This window comes from Solanum stenotomum, chromosome 7 (genome assembly GCF_019186545.1).
Source record: "Solanum stenotomum isolate F172 chromosome 7, ASM1918654v1, whole genome shotgun sequence".
In the NCBI taxonomy this organism is placed as follows: domain Eukaryota; kingdom Viridiplantae; phylum Streptophyta; class Magnoliopsida; order Solanales; family Solanaceae; genus Solanum; species Solanum stenotomum.
Window position 1 is genome coordinate 1372889 of NC_064288.1, and position 22778 is coordinate 1395666.

The following is a 22778-nucleotide window of genomic DNA, read 5'->3' on the forward strand; positions in this document are numbered from 1 at the left end:
CGAGCTTTTTTTATTCTTCCAAGTATTCAAGTGTATCCAATATGAAGTCTTAGGCCTCTATTTATAGTGTTACATAGAGGCATACAAAATGTTTGACATAAACATGACATTAACCATGAATATAAATGAGGAGATTATAGAGGTGTAAAGTTCCAAGAATGATGGTCATAAAGGTGGAGGGAAGTAAGAGAGATAATTGGTGAGAGTAACTTTTTGGTATAGTAGATATCCACACCATAATATTTTATAACATAAATATATTATTTCAAATACTTATAAAATCATTATCTTCGGCAACCCACCTACCTCTATTTTACTATTCATTTTCTATATTTGGAGAGTAAAATAGAGAATGGACACTCTGTGTAGCTTTGATTTATTCTTGAGTCGGAATTTCTTTATTGATTATACAGAATGTGGATGTATACATGCACATTTTAAGTGTATACAAGTCCCCGACTTGTGCTCTCCACCAATTTGTGGTACGACTCTGGCATGGATCGCCCTAGGCGCAGCTGGATACACACATGAACAATATTTGGTGCTGCCTCTATGATTAATTTTTCTGCTTCTTCTGCAACTTTTATCGCATCCCTAGAAAATTAAGAAGTAGCCCAAGTAAAATCAATGACACAGACATCTGATACTTCATGTTAAGTGTACTGCTATTAAGTGAAGTGTTTTGAGCTTATGTTGCTCGGACTCTTCAAAAATGTCGACGGGTGTGTGTCGGATCCTCCAAAAACAGTGTATTATTTAAGGATCCGACACGGGTGCGGCAACATTTTTAGAGAGTCCGAGCTACTTAGGTTTTGAGTGGTTCTACCTAATCAAGAGATCGGGAGGCATAGAAACTTCCACTTGAAGTAAAACCTGTCCTTGCAGTAGATGTGGAGTCACACGCTCAACAATCATCTTCTGAAAACCAATAAAAAGTGCCTCATGTCAACAAGCAGGACGGAATGGAAACTCACTAAACTGTATATGTAACAAAAGAAGGCGACTTACAACAACTGAAGTGCATCAAGGGATCCAAGAGAAACTACGTGCACACTATATTATCAAAATTGAAAATGCTAAACCTTCTATTTGGGAAAAGGAACAAAAAGAAAATCTACAAAGAGATAGATACCTGAGAAAAGTTTGTAGATAAAATGTGGCGAACTATATTTTCAATGTCTGCATCCATTGTGTTAGCAGTTCTCTGTTGAGACACAACAGCGGGTGGAATGTGTATAGTTGATGGTTCTACAAGTTGGAATGAACAATGTTAGCTAGCAAGGAAGCATCAACAATAACGAAAAAGTTGACCCTGCAAATTGCTGTCAAAATCTTTTCGTAATGACAAGATTGCATATGCCCGTGGATCACGAGATAATGGTAAACTACGCTGACAACTTGATCTTCAGGTTCCTCAACTACCCCACTGAACATCCAGAAGAAGTGGAAAAACCAACCATGTTCAGCATTCCGGGTTTTAATAACGTTTTCTGTTTTCTATTTTAAGGCTGTCATTTGTTTAGCATTTCGTAACACTACTACAAGCAATTCTAAGCCTACATTAACATGTGTAGATGTGTGTAGACTCAACAGTACCTATGTGAATGAAGACTTCAGCTATTTCGGGATGCAATCGCTGGATTTCGCGGCTGACGTTTTCCCCGATCTCATGCGCAGCACTTACACTAGAAAAGGGATCAACCTGCATATAGGAGGTGCATTTAAATCTGCCTGACATCCTCACAAATAAATAATTTGATAGGGAAATATCCCTATGATGAACTACTTAACATGACATACATACTACCTCAACTATGACATCAAGATAGAGATATGAACCAGCCCTCCTTCCTCTCAGGTGACTACAACCCTGCAGAGGTCAAACAATATGTTTATTCATTGATATCATTCTCAGATATACAGAAAACATTGACCAACAAAGAAATATGCCGGAGGAACATGTGCATAGTGCACAAAATCAATAAGATGTTGTGTTAAATATTAAGTTTCCCAAACGTTAATAGAGTACAAGAAAGAAGAGTAAATCACATGAAATATTGTGATAGAGGAGATGACAAATTTAGTCAATTGCATACTGTGGAACAGTGTGTGAAGGATTGAAGTGGAGTATTCCACCTAAACCTTCAACAAATATTTCTAAAATATCTCATAAGCACACATGATTAGGTTCTTGTAATCAAATATTGTTTCTTTCTAATAACAATATAAATTCACATAAGTATCAATCAGGTAAAATGTTGCTTGCTCACAAAAGAAACTACAATGAACAGTATTTTTTTTCTACTAGGAATACACAATTTGGTGCACTTAGATAAGGGCTTTATTAATCTCATATTGGTTGATTTGACCCTGAAAACTCTATTGTTTAACATATTTCTATGTCATCCTCACGAACGCGGGATGCTTTGTGCACCGGAATGCCATAATTGAGGTAGAAACTATTAAGGGGTAAATAAGTAGCACAGGATGACAAATAGATGCAAGAAAGGAATTGCTGACAGCAGTATCAACATCAAAAGACACAAAACTAAGTTGATAAAGTATTACATGAATGAAAGTCGAGGAACAGAAATAACATCGACTTCCTGGCAGGAAGAATAACTTGCCTCAACTCCGTCAACTTGTAGAATTGTGTGCTTGAAAGGCTCTAGGATATGCGAAGGAATAGCAGCATCAACCAATTCCAAGACACTATAATTTAGAAATGAGTAAAATATGAAAAAAGGATTGAGACAATGGTCAAGTTAAAGACCGGTAACCTCCAAATAAAGCAGATGGGTTAACATTAATCTTTGAAACACTATTTTACCAATTGGCGACTAATCGACCACTTACTAAGGATATCCATAAACTTGCAAATGGTGAGTTGAAAATCTTTCTAGAGTGTCTAGTACATAATAAATTAAGACCAGCTGACCAAAAGATAAACAACTAGTAAATCTAGAATATCAATAAATACCCAGTGTAGCCTCACAAGTGGGGTCTGGGACATCTAAAACCAATATTACGTGCAAATTTATCCTCGACTCAAGGACAACCACTTCCACAATTTAGTGCCCACTGAAGTGCAAGAGGAGATTGATCCTACTTTCTTTTAAGAAAACACATGCTTTTCACTGAGAGCAGATCCAGAGACTTGACACATTACACACACTCACCCAACAACAACCCTTAGCCTTAGACACTACTCCAACAAAAGGGGTAAAGAATGAATGATTCATTCTTCTTTGTTCAAGTGCCCAACCAACAATGAGGAGATGAAGGATTCAGTTTACCATCCATTTCCGTCCCCAAACATAGGCTAAGTTCTATACAAGTTTATCAAAAGAAGATGATGACCAGGAAGGCAAATTCAAAATAGCTAAGCAATTGGAAGACATGCCTCTGATATCCAGTTTCAAGTCCAGCCTTCATGATCATGCCTGCAACAGCCAGCCCAGCAAGTGGATCCAGGATCCTCACTCCAAGGATAGAACCACCTAATTTCATGAAGAATTCAACTTAAGAAGTGATGCATCTTCTAATCAACAATATCCAAAGTTCATTGAGTTCATAAGCTAATACCGATTTATTTCAATTCAAAGGCTTGTTTGACTTCTACGAACTTTTAGATAAATTGACTTTGAACAACTGACTTGGATTCGATTTTAAGAAATATCTTACTCAACTGCTCATAAAATATCGTTGACTACACTTGAGCTTTAGGTTATGGAGGTCTTCTCTTCCCTTTTCAGGCATAGACTAAACACTAAAGCTTCTTTTATCCCTTATGTCCTGAGAGATCCTTTATCGTTTTATGTTCTATTTAAATATGTTATATATATAATGTCATTTTCCCCCTTCCTTGAAAGGGTAAGACACAGGTACTTGGTTCGCTTATAAGAGAGCTCTGGAAAGATCTCAGAACTCTCTCTAGATTAGTATGTAAACTACAGAGGTCTCGACATATATCTCTTAAATTGAGGACGAATGACACAGGTTATGTACAATTGTTAGTTTGCTCTTAACCCCTTTTGTGATCTTCTCAGTCAGCACCTTAAGCAAGCAGAATCTAGAGAGATATGTTGGTATTATATGAAGCTCTGGATTACTAAAAGTATACAACAAAGGACATCCATCATGATCCTCTAATTTTTATTCATACTAGATCCTTGTAAAATCCAGAGGACATAATAATCTCTTATTATTTTTAAATATGGGTGGTGCACGGTAAGCTTGCCCGTACCTTGACTAATCAACTGGACGCCTGTCCACTGCCCACAAGTACATCTTATCAAGATAACTAGGCCTAGCAACACTGTACATACAATATCTTGACATTTGGGTACAAGTACCATTGTTAGAGTTTAAAATAGCATTGCACCCCTCCCCAAGACCAAAACTTTTAGATTAAGAACTAACAAGGGCAAAAATTGCCAACAAGGTTAATGAGATGAATCGGTAGACCAAGTTCATGATCTAGATTCCTCCTACAAATGAACATAATGGCACCGAACAAAAGGGAAAAATTTACCACCAGCTTAAAGTTCAATCTGTCAATCATACTAGCAATGAAAGTATAATCTGTTCTAGATTAACCAAAATAATAGTAATCACTATACATACTTTTTAGTCTGAAGGATTTTATATTATTGCATTTCAAAGGTACGACAGGAAAATAATATTTATGCCCTAACAACTAAAGATAGATATCTCAAACATCGAAGGCCCATGATGAAGTGTCTAGGGAGGTCATCTGGAGGTGTTAGGAGGCTAGAGGTGTGTCTATGTTTTACATTGAGGCAATTAAGGACATGTACGATGGAGCCAAGACCCTAAAAATAGTGAGAGGTGAATCGAAACACTTTCCTATCATGATGGGGTTGCACCAGGGCTCAACCCTCAGCCCATTCTTGATTGTCTTAGTGATGGATGAATTGGCACGACATATTCAAGGGGAGGTACTGTTGTGTATGTTATTTGCACATGACATAGTGTTGATGACGAGACGCGTGGTGGAGTTAACGGTAGGTTGGAAGTTTGGAGGCTGACCCTTGAGTCTAAAGATATCGATGCACAAGTCATACCTAAAATAAAAGAAGAAGCGTCAAATATCTTGAGTCTATAATTCAAAGGAAACTGGGAGATTGATGATGATGTCACTCATCTTATTGGAGCAAGGTGGATGAAATGGAGGCTCACATACGAAGTACTGTTCGATAAGAATGTGTTGCCAATGCTTAAGGGTAAGTTCCACAGAGTGATGGTTAGACCAACCTTGTTGTATGGGGTGGAGTGTTGGCCCATCAAGAATGCCCACATTTAAAAGATGAGTGTTGCAGAGATGAAGATGCTTAGGTGGATGTGTGAGCATACTAGAAAGAGAGATGTGATTAGGAACGAAGTTATACGGGCATGGTGGGAGTGGCTCCTGAAGCTGACAAGATGAGAGAAGCGAAAATGAGATGGTTCGGCCATATGAAGAAAAGGTACGCAGATGCGCCAGTAAGGAAGTGTGAGAGATTAGCTATAACAGGAGTTAGGGGAAGTAGAGGTAGACCGGAGAAGAACTGGGATGGGGGAGGTGATTAGATAGCATATGACATAACTCCAAATTACTGAGTACATGACCATAGATAGAAAGGTGTGGAGATCGAGGATTAGGGTAGAATGTTAGTAGATAGCCAAGTGTTGTCACTCATTTGATGGGAGAGACAGGGGCAAGCCACATCCCACCCACCCCCCCTAGCCTTATTAGTAGTAGTATCTAGTAATCACGTAGTTTCCTATGCTCCAAGGTGTTCTACAATCTATTGCTTCATTTGCTTTCTTTCTATCTTGATATTTTTGTTGTCATATTTCCTTGCAACTCTGCTTCGATTACCTTCTCGTTCGAGCAGAGGATGTATTAGAAACAACCTCTCTACCCCGCAAAGGTAGGAGTAAGGTATGTGTACATCCTAACCTCCCTAGTCCCCACTTGTGGGACTATACTGGATATGTTGTTACTATTGTAGACATTACATACATAAATGTACTTTATTAAAAAAATGAAATTGTGAATATAAAACATCATAAACTATTCTAGACCAAACTAATAGTAATACTCCACAGTACATATTAGCATTTCATGCTTAAAGTAAAACCAGTACACACATTTTGTTTAGTTCTCAATGATACAATTAGACAAATCAATGGTGAAAACTCGTTTGCTAAAATAAAAGAGACATATTTAGGTCAAATTTGAGTATAAAGATCATTACCAACCCCTATGAGAGCAACAAAAGAAGATACTGCATCGGCACGATGATGCCAGGCATTGGCTTTCATTAGCCCACTGCCAACCCTTTCTCCCTCTCGTTTTGTTATCCAGTATAATCTACAAGAAAAAAGTTGAACATAAATATAGGAACAAACTCACAGCTTTCATTATTGGCTTCATTAATGAAGCTGCTATACTACATGCGCATCTGACAGAAAGTATAACAGCTTCATTGTTTGCTTTTGTAATCAATATAAAGCAACTGTATTTCATAACAACAAAATCAATACAATGAAACTGTCTTTCATTAAAAGTAAAATCAATACAAAGAAACTGTCTTTCTTAAAAATAAAACGGGCTTGAAGGTAATATGTATACGGATACATATAGAAAAGGTAACAAATTCTTCTATTTTTCTGATTGAAGGTGAAAATGACTTACCCTTCTTTAACAGCTATAGAGAGTATCGTCACACTCAAAGCAAGGATAGGGTGATCCATATCAATTCCATGGTGATGTTGCTCATGCACGTGCTGATGAGTCATTGACTGATTAAAAACTTCAGGCGCTGCAGACCACAATCCCTGCAAGAAATGTTTCAAAAAAATTCAAACAATAGGGAATATAGACTCCTAGATATAATGAATACCAGCGATAGATACATACCAGCAAAACATCTAAAGCATGCCATCCTATGCCACCAGCAGTAGCCAATAGCACACCAGAAATTCCAAGAGCTCCAAGAGTCTCAAATTTACCATGTCCTGTTCATGTAAAAAGTAAAATCAGATGCAAAACCAGAAGCATGATTTGATCAGACAACATAGTGGTTTTAATAAGTAATCTAGATATTGGTACCAAAGCTACCATAGGACAGCACTGGGCAATTATATTTGGAAGAGACACACAGGTAAAGGAGTAAGGAAAACAGAGAATCAACAGGGTAGAGGATAAAAGGCATCTGAACAGTATATCTGCAGAAATGTTACATTGGACTGTCTTTATCTCAAGCAAGATCCACTGTCTTCTTTCTATTTGGGGGTGGGGAAGTGTTCAAAGTGTTAGACTCTATTTTGCTAACTTATGAACCATTACTTTGACGTTTTTTTTCTACTACAACTAATATAATATACAAGTCAACATTTCAAACTCCTTTCCCCCAATCAACTGTGTCAAACAAAATATAATAAACGGAAGGAGTACATGTCTCTAGGGCTGACTACCTTCCACTAAGTTGTAAAGTTCAAGGAGCCGACAGTGATAAGATTCATATTCATTGATAAATATAGAAGATATGATATAAGTTTCATATCATGTCAGCTCTTTTACAATATCATATATTGGTTAATTTTATCAAATCAACCACGGGAACGAACAATCCTCAGTTAACTAAATCTAATTAGGTTGGCAGCTATTACGTCCACCTATTACACAAGTAAACACAAGCACAAAATCAAAAGGTAAAGCCATGTAGACAAAGTGATGTAAGATCAAAAGAGTTAAAAGTGTAAATACAAATCAAGAGTGACCATAAGGATGTTCTTTGTCCTTGGGAACCCTTGCAGCTTGAAAGGACAGCAATGATACACCACTCAGAACCTGCAAAGGCCATAACAAAGCATTAGAAGTAGTTCACTGTGGCTCAATCCACTACAGAGGCAGAATTTGTGGCTGCAATAGCAGCAATGAATCAAGTGTTGTGGTTGAGGAAAATATTGTTGATATGCATATGAATCAAACAAAAGGAACTGAAGTATTCGTGGACAACCAATTTGTGATAATAATTTCTCACAATCCTGTATTTCATGGTAAAACTAAACACTTCAACATCAAGCTTTTGTTCTTGAGAGAAATGCAAAAAAAGGTGATGTGACTGAGGAGCATCTAGCTGATATCTTCACCAAGCCTTTACCAAGCAACAAATTTCAACATCTTGGGCAAAAACTTGAAGTTTGCAGCTCTTAAGGCAAGGAGTGTTCCAAAAATGCATAAAAACTGCAACAGTCTAAGTTCGCTGTAATCTGTGTAGCAGTTTTATCCCTAATTCTTAGGAGTTTTTTTTTTTTTTTTTTATTTATTTCAGTTGAGATTGTGAACTCTATAAATTAGTCTGCAATTTATAATGAAGTATGCAGTTTGCTTTCATCAATAGCTTTTTTGCTCGTTTATCAAGTTCTATCAAACTTATGTTCGGCTTGTTTAATAGCAAGTAAAACCAGATTTTATGTTCTTCATTTTCTGGAAACTCACAATCTCTATTGTCAAATGGTCAACAGATAGAAGCAGAACAAACTGAGAGTTCATTTTATACAATAAATCTAGCTAAACAATATACATGACTAGATACATCACACATACCACATCGGAGATAGAATGAGCCGCATCAGCAATAATGGCGGTGCTTCCACATACATAACCTGTAAAAGCTTTACTAGCGGCGAGGCCAATGTCAGCAGCAAGTCCAAGCCGAAAAATCCTCTCGCCGTCCTTACCGGAGCGGAGATCGTGATGATCATGATGATGAGAATGTGAATCGCCCGTATGCCATCTCTTCTGCAGCATGAAACTCGGATTCACAACACGTGTAGCTGAATCGTCATCATCCAATTGCAAATACGGAGAAGAACATAGAGAAGTGAAATCGTAGTTGTGCCTACTGAGAGTTGTTGATGCTGAGTAGGCTTTTCGTATTCGATTGAGATTGCTTGTGATGAATCTAGCTACCATGTTAGAGATTCTTCAGCTGGATCAAATTGGAGAGTCGCTCCGACTACTGTTGAAGTTTTCCGATGAAGAAATGATGTTAAACGCCGGCGAGGAGTCGTAATTGGTTCAGTACCGATTTTCGCCGTTAGTCGTTAGTATGTGCAAGAGAGAATCAGATACTTCGCCAGCTCGCCTATAAATAAAAGGTACTACAACCTGTAACTGATAAGTTTCAGAAAATTTATTCAATATATATATATATTAAGCTTTGGCGCTTGAAAAAGTATTACTTTTAGCTTAAAAACTACTTCCTCGGTCGGTCCCAATGTGACACAAAACTTGAAACGGACGAAGTACATAAATTCAGCTAATTCAAATGGTTTTAAGTCTAACTGAGATCATGAACTTCATTTTCTTCTGCCAATAATAATTACTTTGTCTGTCTCAACTTATATATAAAAAATTTGATATTCAAAATTTCAAATTCGTCATATAAATTGATACATAAGGAGTATTAAATATTAATACTAGTGTAATATTCCCTCCACCCTCTATATCAATTTGTTTGACATATTTTCTATTTAGGAGCGTGCATTTATAAAAGAATGACTCTTTTATTTTTTAGTTTAATTTCAAATTTTCACGTAACGTGTTTAATAAACCACAAGATTAATGTCATTTTGATATATTTGACATATAAGAATCTTTTTTAGTTTTTTAAACTCCATTTCAAATTAAAATAGGTCAAATAAATTGAAACATGAAAGTAACTAATTATCTTTAAGAGAAGTCATTTTATATGAGATATAACGTTTACTAATCCCATGAATAAAATAAAAGGTTATTTTATCCTGCGTTTGACGGGAGATATTAGACAGTCCTAAGAATTTATACCTTAGTAATGGAATAAGTTATCCCATATATGGTGGAATAATTTATCCCAAGATAATTGATCTCAAAATAACTTATTTCCAACCAAACGACCCCTGAATTCTAATGAAAGCTGCACATCATTTCAAGTAGGGACTCAATCAAGACATAGTAAACCCTTGACTAGGATAAATTTCTTCTTTTTTTTCTAAAAGATTCTTGGCATGATCCCAAGTGAACTGAGTTCCCATTTTCTATTTTGCTGTTGACAGGTATCAATTGAGAAACAAAATAAAGTAATGTGACATGCTGACAATACAAGTTCACAACCATTTCATGTTGCAAAATGCAACCCCCTCTCTGAGAACGTTCTACTCTGATGTAAACACTAACGAATCTCTCGTCAAAAGAATCAAATGGCCAGGCGTTTGACGGTTATCTTCTCCTTCTCCTGTCACCCCGCCTCCTACTCACACCATCGGCACGACCACGATAACCAGAATAATGCCCAGGATCACGCGATGCAGACCAATCAGGTCTGTAGCGGTCTCTCATATTCATCTGGGGTTCTGCGTAGTTCCATCTTGCTACCTGTTCCTGACGCCTAACAGGTCTATTATCAAGACTCCAAGATTCAAACCCAGCTCCTTCGCCATAGTTGTTGTTTCCTCTCCATGCAGCCTGTTGTAATCCTGGTTGAACATGCCCGGCAACATGTGGATTGTAATGGTTAGGAATGGCATTTTCTGGATAACCCCGATTTAAAGTAGATCCCGGTATAGTCCCCCACATATGTTCAGGTGCATATCCAGGTTGCCTCTGTGTTTGTAGTTGTGGCCTTTGTGGTGACATCTGAGGTGCATGTAGGCTGATAGTTCTTTGTTGTATATTAGGTATAGGCATTTGCAAAGATCGAATATTACCATATGTTACAACTTGGATTCTTGCTGCTGCAGTGGCACTCTGTTGATTGTATTCCGTCAATCCAGAGAAGGAGTAATTATTTCTATTTACTGCTGGTTCTGAGGCGGCGGATAATTGTGAATGCATAGGATTTGCAAGGACTGTCTGGTTTATACTAGGATTTAGTGGAGATGGTCGATGATCATTTCCATAAGACCCTGCAGCTTCCTGAAGCAGTGCAGACTGTTGGGCCAATTGTAGCGCAAGGGGCATCTGCTGATGCACAAAACTGCTAGCTTGATGAATTTCCTGTGAATGGACCAACGGGGCGTGTTGGGGCACACCATAAGACCCTGCAGCTTCCTGAAGCAGTGCAGACTGTTGGGCCAGTTGTGGCACAAGGGGCGTCTGCTGATGCACAAAACTGCTAGCTTGATGAATTTCCTGTGAATGGACCAACGGGGCGTGTTGGGGCACACCATAAGCCCCTGCAGCTGCTTGAAGCAGTGCCAACTGTTGGGCCAATTGTGGCACAAGGGGCATCTGCTGATGCACCAAACTGCTAGCTTGATGAGTTTCCTGTGAATGGACCAACACCGCGTGTTGGGGCACATCATTTGCTTCTGGAACCACCATTGAACTTCTCTGTGAGAAAGGATTTTTAACAAAGTTCTGCATTGACAATCCACTCTGCATGAAAGTCAAAAAAAGTTAAAAAAGAATTAGAGCCCATTTCAGAAAAGAACTAAGATGTCAAGAAGACAGTATAGCACAACAATATACCCAGGATATTAGTTAAGTATCTTGTTTTATTTTTCATGAATAAGTGAAACATCCTTGTTTGAATTAGGGGGACCTCGAACTAAGCGGAGATTCTCAAAGTACAGTGCTAACTAGGAAGACAACTTGTATTTACCAACGTGATTCAGAGTGCAGGCTTCATTTGCTTTATGATTATTTTATTTAGTTGTTTCTAGTTTACTTGTCTGGAAAAACTAAACGAGAAGAAGTGGAGAAAAAAATGGGAAAGAGAGAGGAGAGGAGACAACTGAGGAAACAAAAGCACCGCCCAAATTCCATAATAGTTAAAATCTGTACAAAATGTGACTAAATAACGCACCGTTCCAGGATCACTGGAAAGAGTGAGGGATGGAAGAGGAACTTCAACTTTCTTCTCAGCGTCTCTGGCTAAATTTGTTTGAATGCTCAGTGAATTCCTCTCATTGGCTTTGATCGAATCAAGCAGCTTTACAATTTGCTCACTGGGCAAGTTTCCACCTTGGCCAGACGTCAAATCATAAACCATCCCTGGATGTTTTAGCAGTATAGCAAGCAACTCTAAATCAGGTTTTGCTGTAGTTGCAATGCCATTTGACGTACTAGCCAATGCAGCAGCTTCAGTTTTTCTGTCCTCCTGCGGCGAAACACCTGTTTCAGCATCTTCCGCATCTGGTAATTGCACAAGCGGGAGTTCGGTGGTTAATGTGTCATCAGGCTCTATTTCAGGATCCCAAGGCTCCTTGGGGTTCAATGGGATTTCCTGGACTGTCCTGTAAATGGCTTCCGTCTCTCGATGGACTCTCCTATTCTGAACGTCGACTTCTTTACTCTCACCCCCTGCACAAACCTTCCATGCATAGCTGAGCTGCAACCCTGCATCAAACAGGAGAGGTTAAAAAAGGATAACTGCATAATAAGGATGACCATTAACAGACAAGAGTTCCAACTTTTGCATGCGTACATTATCTCCCAACAAGATACTACCAGCTGTGGATGATTCAAATTTGTTAAACCGGAAGTCAACATATACCACTTAGAAATGCTGTTTTAAAAAGTTATTTGCAACTTCGGACACAGTAAGACATACTGAAAAGTAACAACTTGGTGATCAGAATCGGCTATTTTTTATTCTTGATATGAAGAGGATGAGTCTACAACTTCCACATCCTGGATTTTCTACACATCGAGCCGTGAAGGAGGGGGAGGGTAGAAGGACCAGAATTATATGAGTTTCAAAATTGAATAATTGGATCCAACAACACACGTAAACAGATCAAGACCTTGAGCTACATAAAAAAAGTGCTGTTTGTCACCCCTACTTTCGTCTCCGCCAAGAGAATAAAACAAAATAATCACATGACAGTCCAACTTCAAAAGGATAACCATGTCTGTACCACCATTAACATTTGAAACACTTGCTTGTTTTCCCAGTCCACAGAGTTGGAGCTCAACAAGAATCAACCAATCCCATATCAAACTACAAATTGACCAACTTTTTTAGTGTGTTAAGCTTCAAATTTGGAGTTGGCCTCTTGGAACCGTTGTTTCCTCTTGTTTAGTCTGATAAATGCCACCCCACTGGCCCCCAAGCCCTAGCTTGAGTGGCAAAAGGTGGAGGATTTGTGGCTTAGTCGCAGGTTCAAGCCCCACACCATGCAAAGCGAAGCCTGGTATTTAAGTGGAGAAGGGTAGAGGGGCGGGCCCATTATCCACCGAGTTTAGAAGGCTGTGATTGGTCCAAAGGGTGGGTCACAGACGGATTTCTCGGTTATCAAAAAAAAAAAAAAATGCCACCCCACTGGGCAAAGTGGGTTGGGTTAGTCAGCTATAGGAAGAGCAGGCAATTACTTGTTCACGCATTTAAAGAAGACATTTTCTTTTCTAAGGTACTCTTTGTACAGAGAAAAACGTTTTAGATGAAAATACTTTTTGTGAAAAGCGTCTTTAAGTCAGGTCAGGTCACCATTTTTTAGATCATCTCCAAATTTTGTGGGTTAAAAATAGATACGTGCTATGTGCAAGACTGCAAGGTATGCTATTAGTGTTTTGACGATATCTTTTAGAATTAGATACTGAAATATTATCTGAGGGATCGTTTGGTCTTTATAAGAAAAGTACTGAATATGGTGTATTAGTAATGCTGGGTGGTATTACTTATGTAGAATTTTAATACATGCATAACTCGCCTTCAAATAAGCTACCAAACTACCCTTAGTGTTGATTGAATGGGTGGAAGATTTGTAAAGAAAAATAAACTGATCACTACAAAATATTTTCCTTGACTACAACATTTTTTGCGAATATCTTTCCCATCAGGGCCAAACACACCAATATCTTAGCCATTTTTGTCAAAAACAAAAATAAAATCCAAACACCAAACAATGGGAAAATAGGAACATACATTTGGCTTCATCAACATGTCGTCCCAAACTAGCTTCAGTGTTTGACCAAACTAAAATTCTGCTAGATAATAACACCCTGTAATAATATTACATTCTCTAAGGATCGCCTAGTCTACTGAACAAGCATAGATAGTGCCTTATTCCTTGTTTGGGTAATAATCAACGATAAGTTATGCAAAAATTAGTAATTAGTACAGAAATAGATTATCCCTACTGGAGGGTGGAATAGTACTGGAATTAGTTATTCCGGGATAAACAATGAAAATGACAAAAATACCCATGAGGTCCCTCGAACCCTTTTACAACTAAATAAGTTGAAGGGTATTTTTGTAAACAATTAACTTAAAAATTATGCAATATTGCGATGCATGTTACAATATTTAATTCAAGAAAAATGAACAGTCAAAAAGAAATTATACTAGGATAACTAATAGAGGCATAACTAACCCCAACGTAACTAACACAAACGACCCCTAAAAATTTTGCAGGACAACTGGTAGCTATGGTAAGGGATGATAATAGTGTGTAGATGTGAAACTAGAAGAGAGTAAAATTCTTATGATAGAAAGAGTATCACAGCAGAAAATGACATGTTTTTATCCTTTTAGTGTAAGCCATTGTCCACAAATTTAAAAACAACCAAAGACCAAAAACAGAGAAAACAAAAAATTACTGAACTTCATACTGTTGAATAATTACTGAAATTACTGAACTCCTTTCGTAAAAAGCATATGGCTACGAAGAGTCAAAAGTATAAAAGACTATGAGGTACAGTATATTCCAACCTAATTTATCGTGTTCTGGCCTGTCATACTGATCATCTATGTAAGCCCACTATAAGCAGTTAACTTAAAAAATAGATTGATATCTTCCCAAAATATAGATTGATATCGTCCCAAGACAGGCATTAACCTTTACTTCACAGATTCTTTTTCTGATTATTCCAGTCTGATTGATTTTAGGCAAAATGTGGACGTTTTCATCCAAGTGAGGCGAAAATTTTCCCTTTACTTGCAAGTAGAATTTCCTTCACAATGAGAAGGCACACTTGGCAATCAACTGCTCCACAGAAAACCCATAATTTCCAAGAGATTTTTAAAATACAACATCAAAAACCAAATGGAAACAGTTACTTATTTTGACTAAAAGATCAAGACCTCACTCCTAAGATGCTCAATTGATAGTTTAACAATAAAAACTAACTGTTAAATTCAGAGATAGTTCGAGAGTTGAGCTAGTAGTTTTACTAAGCAACATCTATATTTCCCCAGTAAATAGTTCCTAGAATAATGAATTTATGGAAGACAACAGAAACCTGATCGTCTTTAACTCGACTACCATGAAAATAAAATTAGAGAGGAAAGCTCAAAAAGATCATTTTCCTTTTCTTTTCTTTTTTCTGACAAGTTGAAGACCATGCTAACCATATTTTATGGCAAGTTAGAGACCAAGGTTGAGTTGCCAACTACTTTACTAGAGACAATTCTCACAGTTGAATCTTGTGTATTACTCACTCCCGTCCCAATTTATGTGGCACCATTTCACTTGGCACAAAGTTTAAGAAAGAAACAAAAACTTCTGAAATGTGTGGTCTAAACCTTGACCATTTGTGTGGCTATAAATCATGTCAAAAGGGTAAAAGGGGAATTTTAAAGTTAAATAGTTTCTAATTATAGAAAGGTAACATTCTTTTTTAAACAGACTAAAAGGGAAAGTGTGTCACATAAATTGGGACAGAGAAAGCAAAAAGAATAATGAAGGGAATTGTGGAGAAAAAATTGAACAATAATATTAGACAAGATGGGTGAGATTGCCTTTCCAACCTATTAAAAAAACTAATGTTCTTCCTTTTCTGAAATCTACAGATTAACAAGAACGGTCTTTCAGCAACAACAACAGCAAATTTACCTGGTGGTTTCCGCCAAGGGATCTGCATTTTCTTGCACCTTTTCGATGGAGGTTCCTCTACATCAAAACTCAACTTGAGATGATTTTCAAGCTGACTGGGCCCTTCAGAGGCAACACTATTGAGCTTTTCACATTCCTCAACTTTAGGCCGATCTTGCAATTTTGGAGCTCCAAGCAAGATACCATTTGGTGAAGAGGTAATTCCATTTGGAGCTCGAGGCTTCACCCAAGAACTGTCATCATTATTAGTTTTCCCATATTTACTCTGCATAAACTGTTCACGCATTTTTGCTTTTTGGATATCATCTGCTGAGAGTGGGCGGCCTTGAGTTGCAGGTGCTGGTCTTCCTAGGCTCCTTCCCGTTGTTCTTTGGCTTGGTTGTTCCATTAGCTGAACTTTTCTGCGCTCTCGAGTTTCTGAAGTAGTTAAGGCATTCTATGCAAGTGTAAGAAATCAGAAAAGGAGAGGAAAAACCATAGCGATTTACCCTACCATGCTCAAATCTATTTGATGAGTATGTCATATGGAAACTTCTGAATACCAATGATTCCAAAGCATGGAAACAAATGAGAAATCAAAATTTCTTCCAACGACAGTTTATTGTCCACGGAACGAGGAGCCATCATTCAATCGAGATAAATGAAGACCTTACACTGCAAGTTATTGACAAATTGAATTAACCATAGGGGAATACAAGGATACTAGTCACCAAAGCTCCTTTAAGCATCTTGTTAGAGTCATCTGAAGATGCCATAAGCAATTTAACTGGCTGTGTAGAATCCAAATTCCTGAAAGAGAGGTGTGTGCTTAGAAATTCATCAACAATTACAAAAAGCAAGGTAGTAAGAACACACCAGACCTTGAATTCTCTGAAGTCCCACAGAGGTTTGCACGAGCTTCTTCCTAGAATACCAAACAGAAGGAAAATGATCAAGTAAGAATAAAAATCCGCTCTTCTTTTTTATTCAAAAAAACCAGCATCTTCTAAACCAAATACATTTAAGTTCGCAATAAACTTACAACGTCCTCAATTTTTGAGTTCCAAACTTCATTACCCACAACTTCGCTAATGCTGCAAACAGCAACAAATGTGTTGATAACTGAGAAAAGCCATAAAGGTATTTTTGAGGCACGACCTAAGCTTACCTCTGCTGCAATAACAACTCATCATGCATATCACTAGCAGATTTAACCCCATTACGTTTCTTCATAGCCTGGCTCTTTGCAAATATGTTGCTCCATCTTGCAAGCAAAATACTTGCCCTGTCTGAGATAGCTGATCTTCAAATGAGATGAATGAGATCCAAAATACTGATGGAGCTAACGAAGGGTTTCTCAACCACCCATCACCCCCTCCCCATCCCAAAAAATACAAATATAGTGCAGTACAGAAGCCAGCTATCATGAAAATACAGTATAAACCACCCAGAAATAGCAAATTACTCTGACCGGCTGATATAAATAAAAGAAAACGCAACATCATCTATTTTAGTAGTGTCTTCTTATCTAACAAATTTTATATTACTGATGCAGTCTAGAAATAAACATATTTATTCGATGATGCTTTCCATTGTCTCTCAGAATATGATCAGTTGAAGTATCAAATCAGGATCATTAAAAAATTTACAGATTGAAAGTCCAAAAATTCATCTGAAGTTAAGAAAGATATAGTTGAATGTATTGCCAGTGAAATAGTTTCCAAGAACACTGTCCTATTTGACAGCAAAAACACAACAGATCGTCTGAGATAACGAAATACTGAAAATGATTGCATTGCCAATACAGTGATTTCTGAAAGTAATGTCCTAATATGACATGCCATATACGCATAATTATTAAGAGCAGCACTATGTAATGTGTGATTCACTGAGTAAATAGTTCAGTAGAGATGCCACTGCTAGTATAAAAAGCTGTGCTTACTTTGATTGACATGTTTCCTAAATATCCAACTAAGTTTCAGGAAATTCTGTAATGCGGCATAATATCAATAATACTCGAGCTTCAGACAAGCTACCAGAAATGTATAAGCCATGGAGATGAGCACATTAAGTTTTTTAATATCTTTTTAACAGAAAGATACCTAAAGATAAAATAAGGAGTTGTTGAATGCGAGGACAACACACCTGGAGTCCGATAAAATCGCAGACTGTTAACACTCTGCAGTATAGCAGACATATGTCCAGGAAATGCTTTGTGTAAAGGAAGATGGCAGAGTACCTGATAACCAAGTAACAATTAGAACAACAATATTCTAGCAGAAAAAATGACATTATGGGCCAATGATCTAAAATTAAAGGATCAATATGGACCTTCAGGATGAGATGAAGAACGCTGGTTTGCTCTTCTCCAGCTGCTTCACTCAACCATGCAGATAAGATCATTACACCCCCTTTAGTTAAAAACCTACAAATATGTCATTAAAAAAACAAATTATATTCGCAATTAAACTAGAAAACAATTAAGAAAACAAAGGAGTAAACTAGAATACAATGAAAATTCAACGACCACAACTCTTACGTACCAATATAGCACAGAGGGGTTTTGTACTTCCAAGATCCAGTCCATCAGCTTAACCCTCCCAGAAAAGGTTTCTTCCTTACACATTAAAGTAAGGATATTATCAACAAAATGCCTATCCCTCTCCTCTATGGCAGTTAGGACCTCATCTTGTGTCAAATAAGATGGTCCCTCCTCTGTACAGGTTGGAACTGCACTCTCTAGGGGAACTGGTTCTGTTTGTGAACTAGGATCAGAACTTAATGGGATCAGACAAGGCCCTTCAATAGATATATTGGTTATGATAGGCTTCTCTCTAGACAACCTTAGGAACTTTCTAACTCTTGTGCGCTGAGCTGTAAAGAAGCCCCGAACCTGCAAATGCAAAGATGATATTCAAACAAACAACGTGAAAATTGTCAGAGAAGATGAAATCGGAGAATGCACAGATCTTATATCATCTTCCAGCTTAAATTGCACCAGGGAAAGCTACTGAATGTCTATGCAGAAGGGATTAAGGAATCTTTCCATACCTAAACCACCCAAAAAAGCGAAGGAGAAAGGGGAATGTATTTCTAAGGACCAAAGGAGCTACATCATCAAACACAAAAAGGTACATAATTCCATAATAGCCTGTTCTCGAAAGCACTAGTGTGCTCCTAATATCCAAAATAGCAAAACTGAACTACAGAAAGATGGTGCAACTAGTATGCAAATACCACCAACATATGCTCCTTTCATAGTTTTTGAGAGTGACATTCCACGGAAAAATTCTTTTGAACAATGACGACTCATGAGCATAGGATTATTGCACTTCATAGCATCAAACAAATGTGAGATACTGAAATTTACAAGTCAAACCATTGCTCATGAAACAAATGAGAGATACTGAGATTTACCAGTCAAACAATTGCTCTTCTTGATCTATGATCTTAACTCAAATTCTAGACAAGGAATCCAATCACATTTAAAATAATCGACATTCACTAATGTAGGAAAGTTTTAAACAAAACTCAAGCCAGATAGAATGGAAAAATAATTACTAAAAACTGTGAAAAAGCAACACACCTGTGTGACTGTGACACCAAAAAGAGCACTAATTTCACGCATTTCCTTCTTGTTGATTGCGTCTTTGACAGAGAAAATAGATTGCATATACTTGATTGCCTTGGGGTTTAGGAGATCCCTTGGCCTTTTGCCTGCAACAGATGATGTTAAACTAACAGAATACAAATGGAATCAGAGTAGCTCGCACAAAAATTGAAGAAGTCAAGAGCGTCATTTATGCTAATAACTAAAAGACGCGTTACATATAATTTGGATCAAAGCATCAGCTTGTAAAAATAAGATGACAGTAGCAACTTAGATTGTTAAGCAAGTTCACCTTAAACATCGAGACAAGTAATTCTGGTACATAAAAGCAATGTTGTACTTGGCAACAAAAAAAACCTACTACTAAAGCAAATAATTTTTTTAAAAAGATGATACGTAAAAAGCAAATAAAATAAAAAACAAATATACAAGTAAAAAGCAAATCAAACAGAATAAAATGAAAGAACCACCCAACAAAAGCAACATGCTTCACGTAGTATAATCAATGTGCAAAAAATAATAGAAGAGTAACAAATGAATATGTCAATATGAGCTCCTGTGTGTTCATTCTCAGAAGGGATCCAAGTCAACTAAATTTTTTACTCGACTACACAAGCATCATGATTTTAATTTAGGCCAGGGAGTCATACCAATTTTTATTGAAAGAGATCCTGCAGCCTGCACAACGGAAGAAAAATGAATGAGCCATCAGCAGAAATAAGTTTCCAAATCACCCAATGTAATGAGATGAGGTTTGATAATTGTAGCCTATGTATGTACAAATCCAAGAATAGAAAAATTAATTCAGCAGAGGAATCTCATTTTTGTGACCAACTTATAAATCATGTATCGTGGTAGTATTTACGAGCAAACAAACTGGAGAAATTGATCAAAAATTTTCTAGGGAAGAAAGGAAGGGAAATTTGGTAGAGAGGATACAGAGAGAGGTTAGGAATCAGGAGATAGGGGTGTGGGCTCATTATCCCCGAGTTTCGAAAGTTGTGGTTGGTCCTAAGAGTTGGCTCCACACGGATTTCTCTGTATCAAAAGAGAAAAGAGATAATTCACCTTCAATACAGCACTTCTAAGAAGATGATTATGGGGATAATCTCAAGAGGATAATGTGTCATCAAAAGATATTATATCTACTAACTACATGTTTGGTAAACACATAAATTGCTTATAAGCCAAAATCAACATAAGACACAAGTTGGTCACCTCCAACTTATCGCTTTTCGGCAAACAGCACTTCTAATTTGCCTAAAACTATCTAAATTTTCAAAATTCTCCTCTCAAAACAGGACTCTTAAAATCGCTTCCATTACATTCTGTTGCTTGTTCTTCTCCTTGTGTACATACTTTTTAATATATAATTTTGAAAATAACTTTAAGGATATATTAGTCATTTTAATGGAAAAATTATTTATCAACACTTTTTAACCAAACATTTCAACTGCTTATTATCAATTTTAGCACTTCTACACGATCACATAACTACTTTTTTAAGGAGAAGAAAGATGATACATTACAACTTATTTATAAAATCAATTTCAGCACACAATGCTTATCGGCTACTTTTCAATCCATTAACCCATTCAAGCTCTAAATTTTTTATGACACTGGTGTCTAGGGGAGCTTAGTACTTGCAAGCTCCCACAAACACAAGTACCGAGTAAGTCTATACAGGTATCGGGTAATTTCATATCTACTTAAAAAAGAAGAGCACGCGGTGGATGATTTCTGGTGAGGGACTGAGTGGATAGATGTATTGGCTCTAGGATGAATGATGACTCTAGTGTTAGGTTTTGAAAGGATGTATAGTCTGAAGGGATAGCCATAGAGAATGCATGTACATATGTAAATGGATTAGTAAAGAGAAAGATACTTTGATAACTGATTACTTGACTGAGACCTTTAAGGGTATCAGTATAAGTTTTAGGAGGGTCATTAAAGATTGGGAAAGGAATGCAGTCAGGGAGTTCTTCCATTAAAAATTAAACTGGAAAGTTAAGGAATTCTTTCATAGAGTATGTAATGATACATGGAAGGGTGAAATAAAATGAAATGAAGGAGGAAGGGGCAAGGTCTTTATAGATAAAAACTTTTATTTGGACCTTTAGGTTGGGAGACGGGAGGGATGGGTGGAAAATGTTATGACCACTAAGTGATGGGAAGAAAGTAGCTTGCTCTTTTTATGTCCAGTACGAGGTGCTACTTCAAGTGTGGACTGTTTAAGAAAGAGGCAAGGATACTTGTAAGTTAGCGTTGCACATGTCAAAGAATCTGGACAAGATACTAACGACTTATTGTTGCATGCAGGTTGGCTTTAACAGCTGTGAAATCTTGTATTCTAATTAACCAAGGACACCTAAGAAAGCAATCATGTGTTAGAAATTAGAGACACTTGGAAATAAAAAGGAGCAAGCATGGAAGATGGGACTTTCTTGTCTCTTTTGGAGCATATGGAACAAAAGAAATAAGAAATTATGCATAACAGCAAGAATGACAGAAAGCCTTTAAAAAGTTCTTTTTAAAAATTTAATCCTTCAATTGAACAACCACATATATAGTATGTTACACTTATGACTTACTTAAACATAAATTCATTACCATTTCTGTACTGTAAAAGGTGAATCTAGTTAACCATAAAACTTAATGAACTATCAACTTAACCAATGCTAGTTCCTACATTTCCTAAAACAATCACTACCAACAAAGTACAAGAGGCAAATTCAGAAATTTAAGAGAAACAAGTACTCAAATAAAAAAAACTTCAGAAAAAAACAAAGATTAAGAAAACGAACCATCTCTTGAGAGAGGGGATTGACGCCAGTGAGGTTACATTGTTGTACAACGATGTTTTGGAGCTGATAAATCTGGCTATTGAGAATTTCCTTCTGTGAGTCGAACAAGCTCAAGAACGGCGTCGTAGGACTGGTCAAGGCCAATTGTAATTGATTTTCCATTGTAGACTCCGCCAATCGAAAATTCTGACCGACCTCGAAGCAATAGATCGAACCAATTCACGCATCAGATTCAACAACCAATTGAAGAAGAGGAAGAAAGCTCAATTCCATCAGGATTAATTCTAGGGTTTCCACAGCAGCTACGTAAATGGGGGAAGAAGAAGAAGAGGATTGTTTTGTTCCCCACCTTGTTGATGAAAAGGCAAAGAGGGACGTGACGTCCGTAGATGAAAAAGATTTGACAAGGGGACGGGCAAATTGAGAAATTGAGAGAAGAAAGGAGGTAGAGGCAGGCTGAAGAAAATCTGGGATGGGGGAGGTGATTAGACAGGATATGACATAATTCCAAATTACTGAGGACATAAATAGAAAGGTGTGGAAGTCAAGAATTA

General features: G+C 37.2%; 2 protein-coding genes across 3 annotated transcripts; both read right to left on the reverse strand.

The window, feature by feature from the left end:
* Positions 1–181: 181 nt before the first annotated feature.
* Positions 182–9176, reverse strand: LOC125871836 (metal tolerance protein 2-like). 2 transcript variants are annotated; one of them, XM_049552519.1, is made up of 12 exons: positions 8621–9176; positions 7792–7861; positions 6929–7026; positions 6704–6846; positions 6264–6379; positions 3404–3500; positions 2628–2712; positions 1808–1870; positions 1597–1702; positions 1133–1248; positions 827–918; positions 182–594 (listed from the first exon to the last, which is right to left on the reverse strand). In XM_049552519.1, exons 1-12 carry the CDS (start codon positions 8987–8989, stop codon positions 438–440), a joined length of 1512 nt encoding a protein of 503 aa, XP_049408476.1. In that variant the 5' UTR covers positions 8990–9176; the 3' UTR covers positions 182–437. The 2 variants fall into 2 exon arrangements, with proteins under 2 accessions (XP_049408476.1, XP_049408477.1); XM_049552520.1 differs by lacking the exons at positions 182–594; positions 827–918 and adding an exon at positions 1010–1053.
* Positions 9177–10005: 829 nt separating this feature from the next.
* Positions 10006–22778, reverse strand: LOC125871834 (homeobox protein LUMINIDEPENDENS-like). The gene is made up of 13 exons (XM_049552515.1): positions 22225–22778; positions 20071–20098; positions 19397–19527; positions 18354–18703; positions 18142–18235; positions 17956–18049; positions 16979–17108; positions 16853–16904; positions 16692–16735; positions 16535–16620; positions 15832–16248; positions 11862–12394; positions 10006–11431 (listed from the first exon to the last, which is right to left on the reverse strand). The coding sequence occupies exons 1-13, from the start codon at positions 22384–22386 to the stop codon at positions 10274–10276; spliced, it is 3279 nt and encodes a 1092-aa protein (XP_049408472.1). The 5' UTR covers positions 22387–22778; the 3' UTR covers positions 10006–10273.

Bases quoted from the DNA above. Each gene is read 5' to 3' on its own strand.
- LOC125871836 (XM_049552519.1), bottom strand. From the start codon at position 8,989: ATGGTAGCTAGATTCATCACAAGCAATCTCAATCGAATACGAAAAGCC. The intron at 1,249-1,596 runs GTACTGTTGAGT...TCCAACTTGTAG, and splicing joins TGAAGTCTTCATTCACATAG to AACCATCAACTATACACATT. The intron at 595-826 runs GTAGAACCACTC...TTAATTTTCTAG, and splicing joins CCTCCCGATCTCTTGATTAG to GGATGCGATAAAAGTTGCAG.
- LOC125871834 (XM_049552515.1), bottom strand. From the start codon at position 22,386: ATGGAAAATCAATTACAATTGGCCTTGACCAGTCCTACGACGCCGTTC. The intron at 16,905-16,978 runs GTAAGCTTAGGT...TGCTGTTTGCAG, and splicing joins GAGTTGTTATTGCAGCAGAG to CATTAGCGAAGTTGTGGGTA. The intron at 16,249-16,534 runs GTATCCTTGTAT...TAACTACTTCAG, and splicing joins TAAAGGAGCTTTGGTGACTA to AAACTCGAGAGCGCAGAAAA.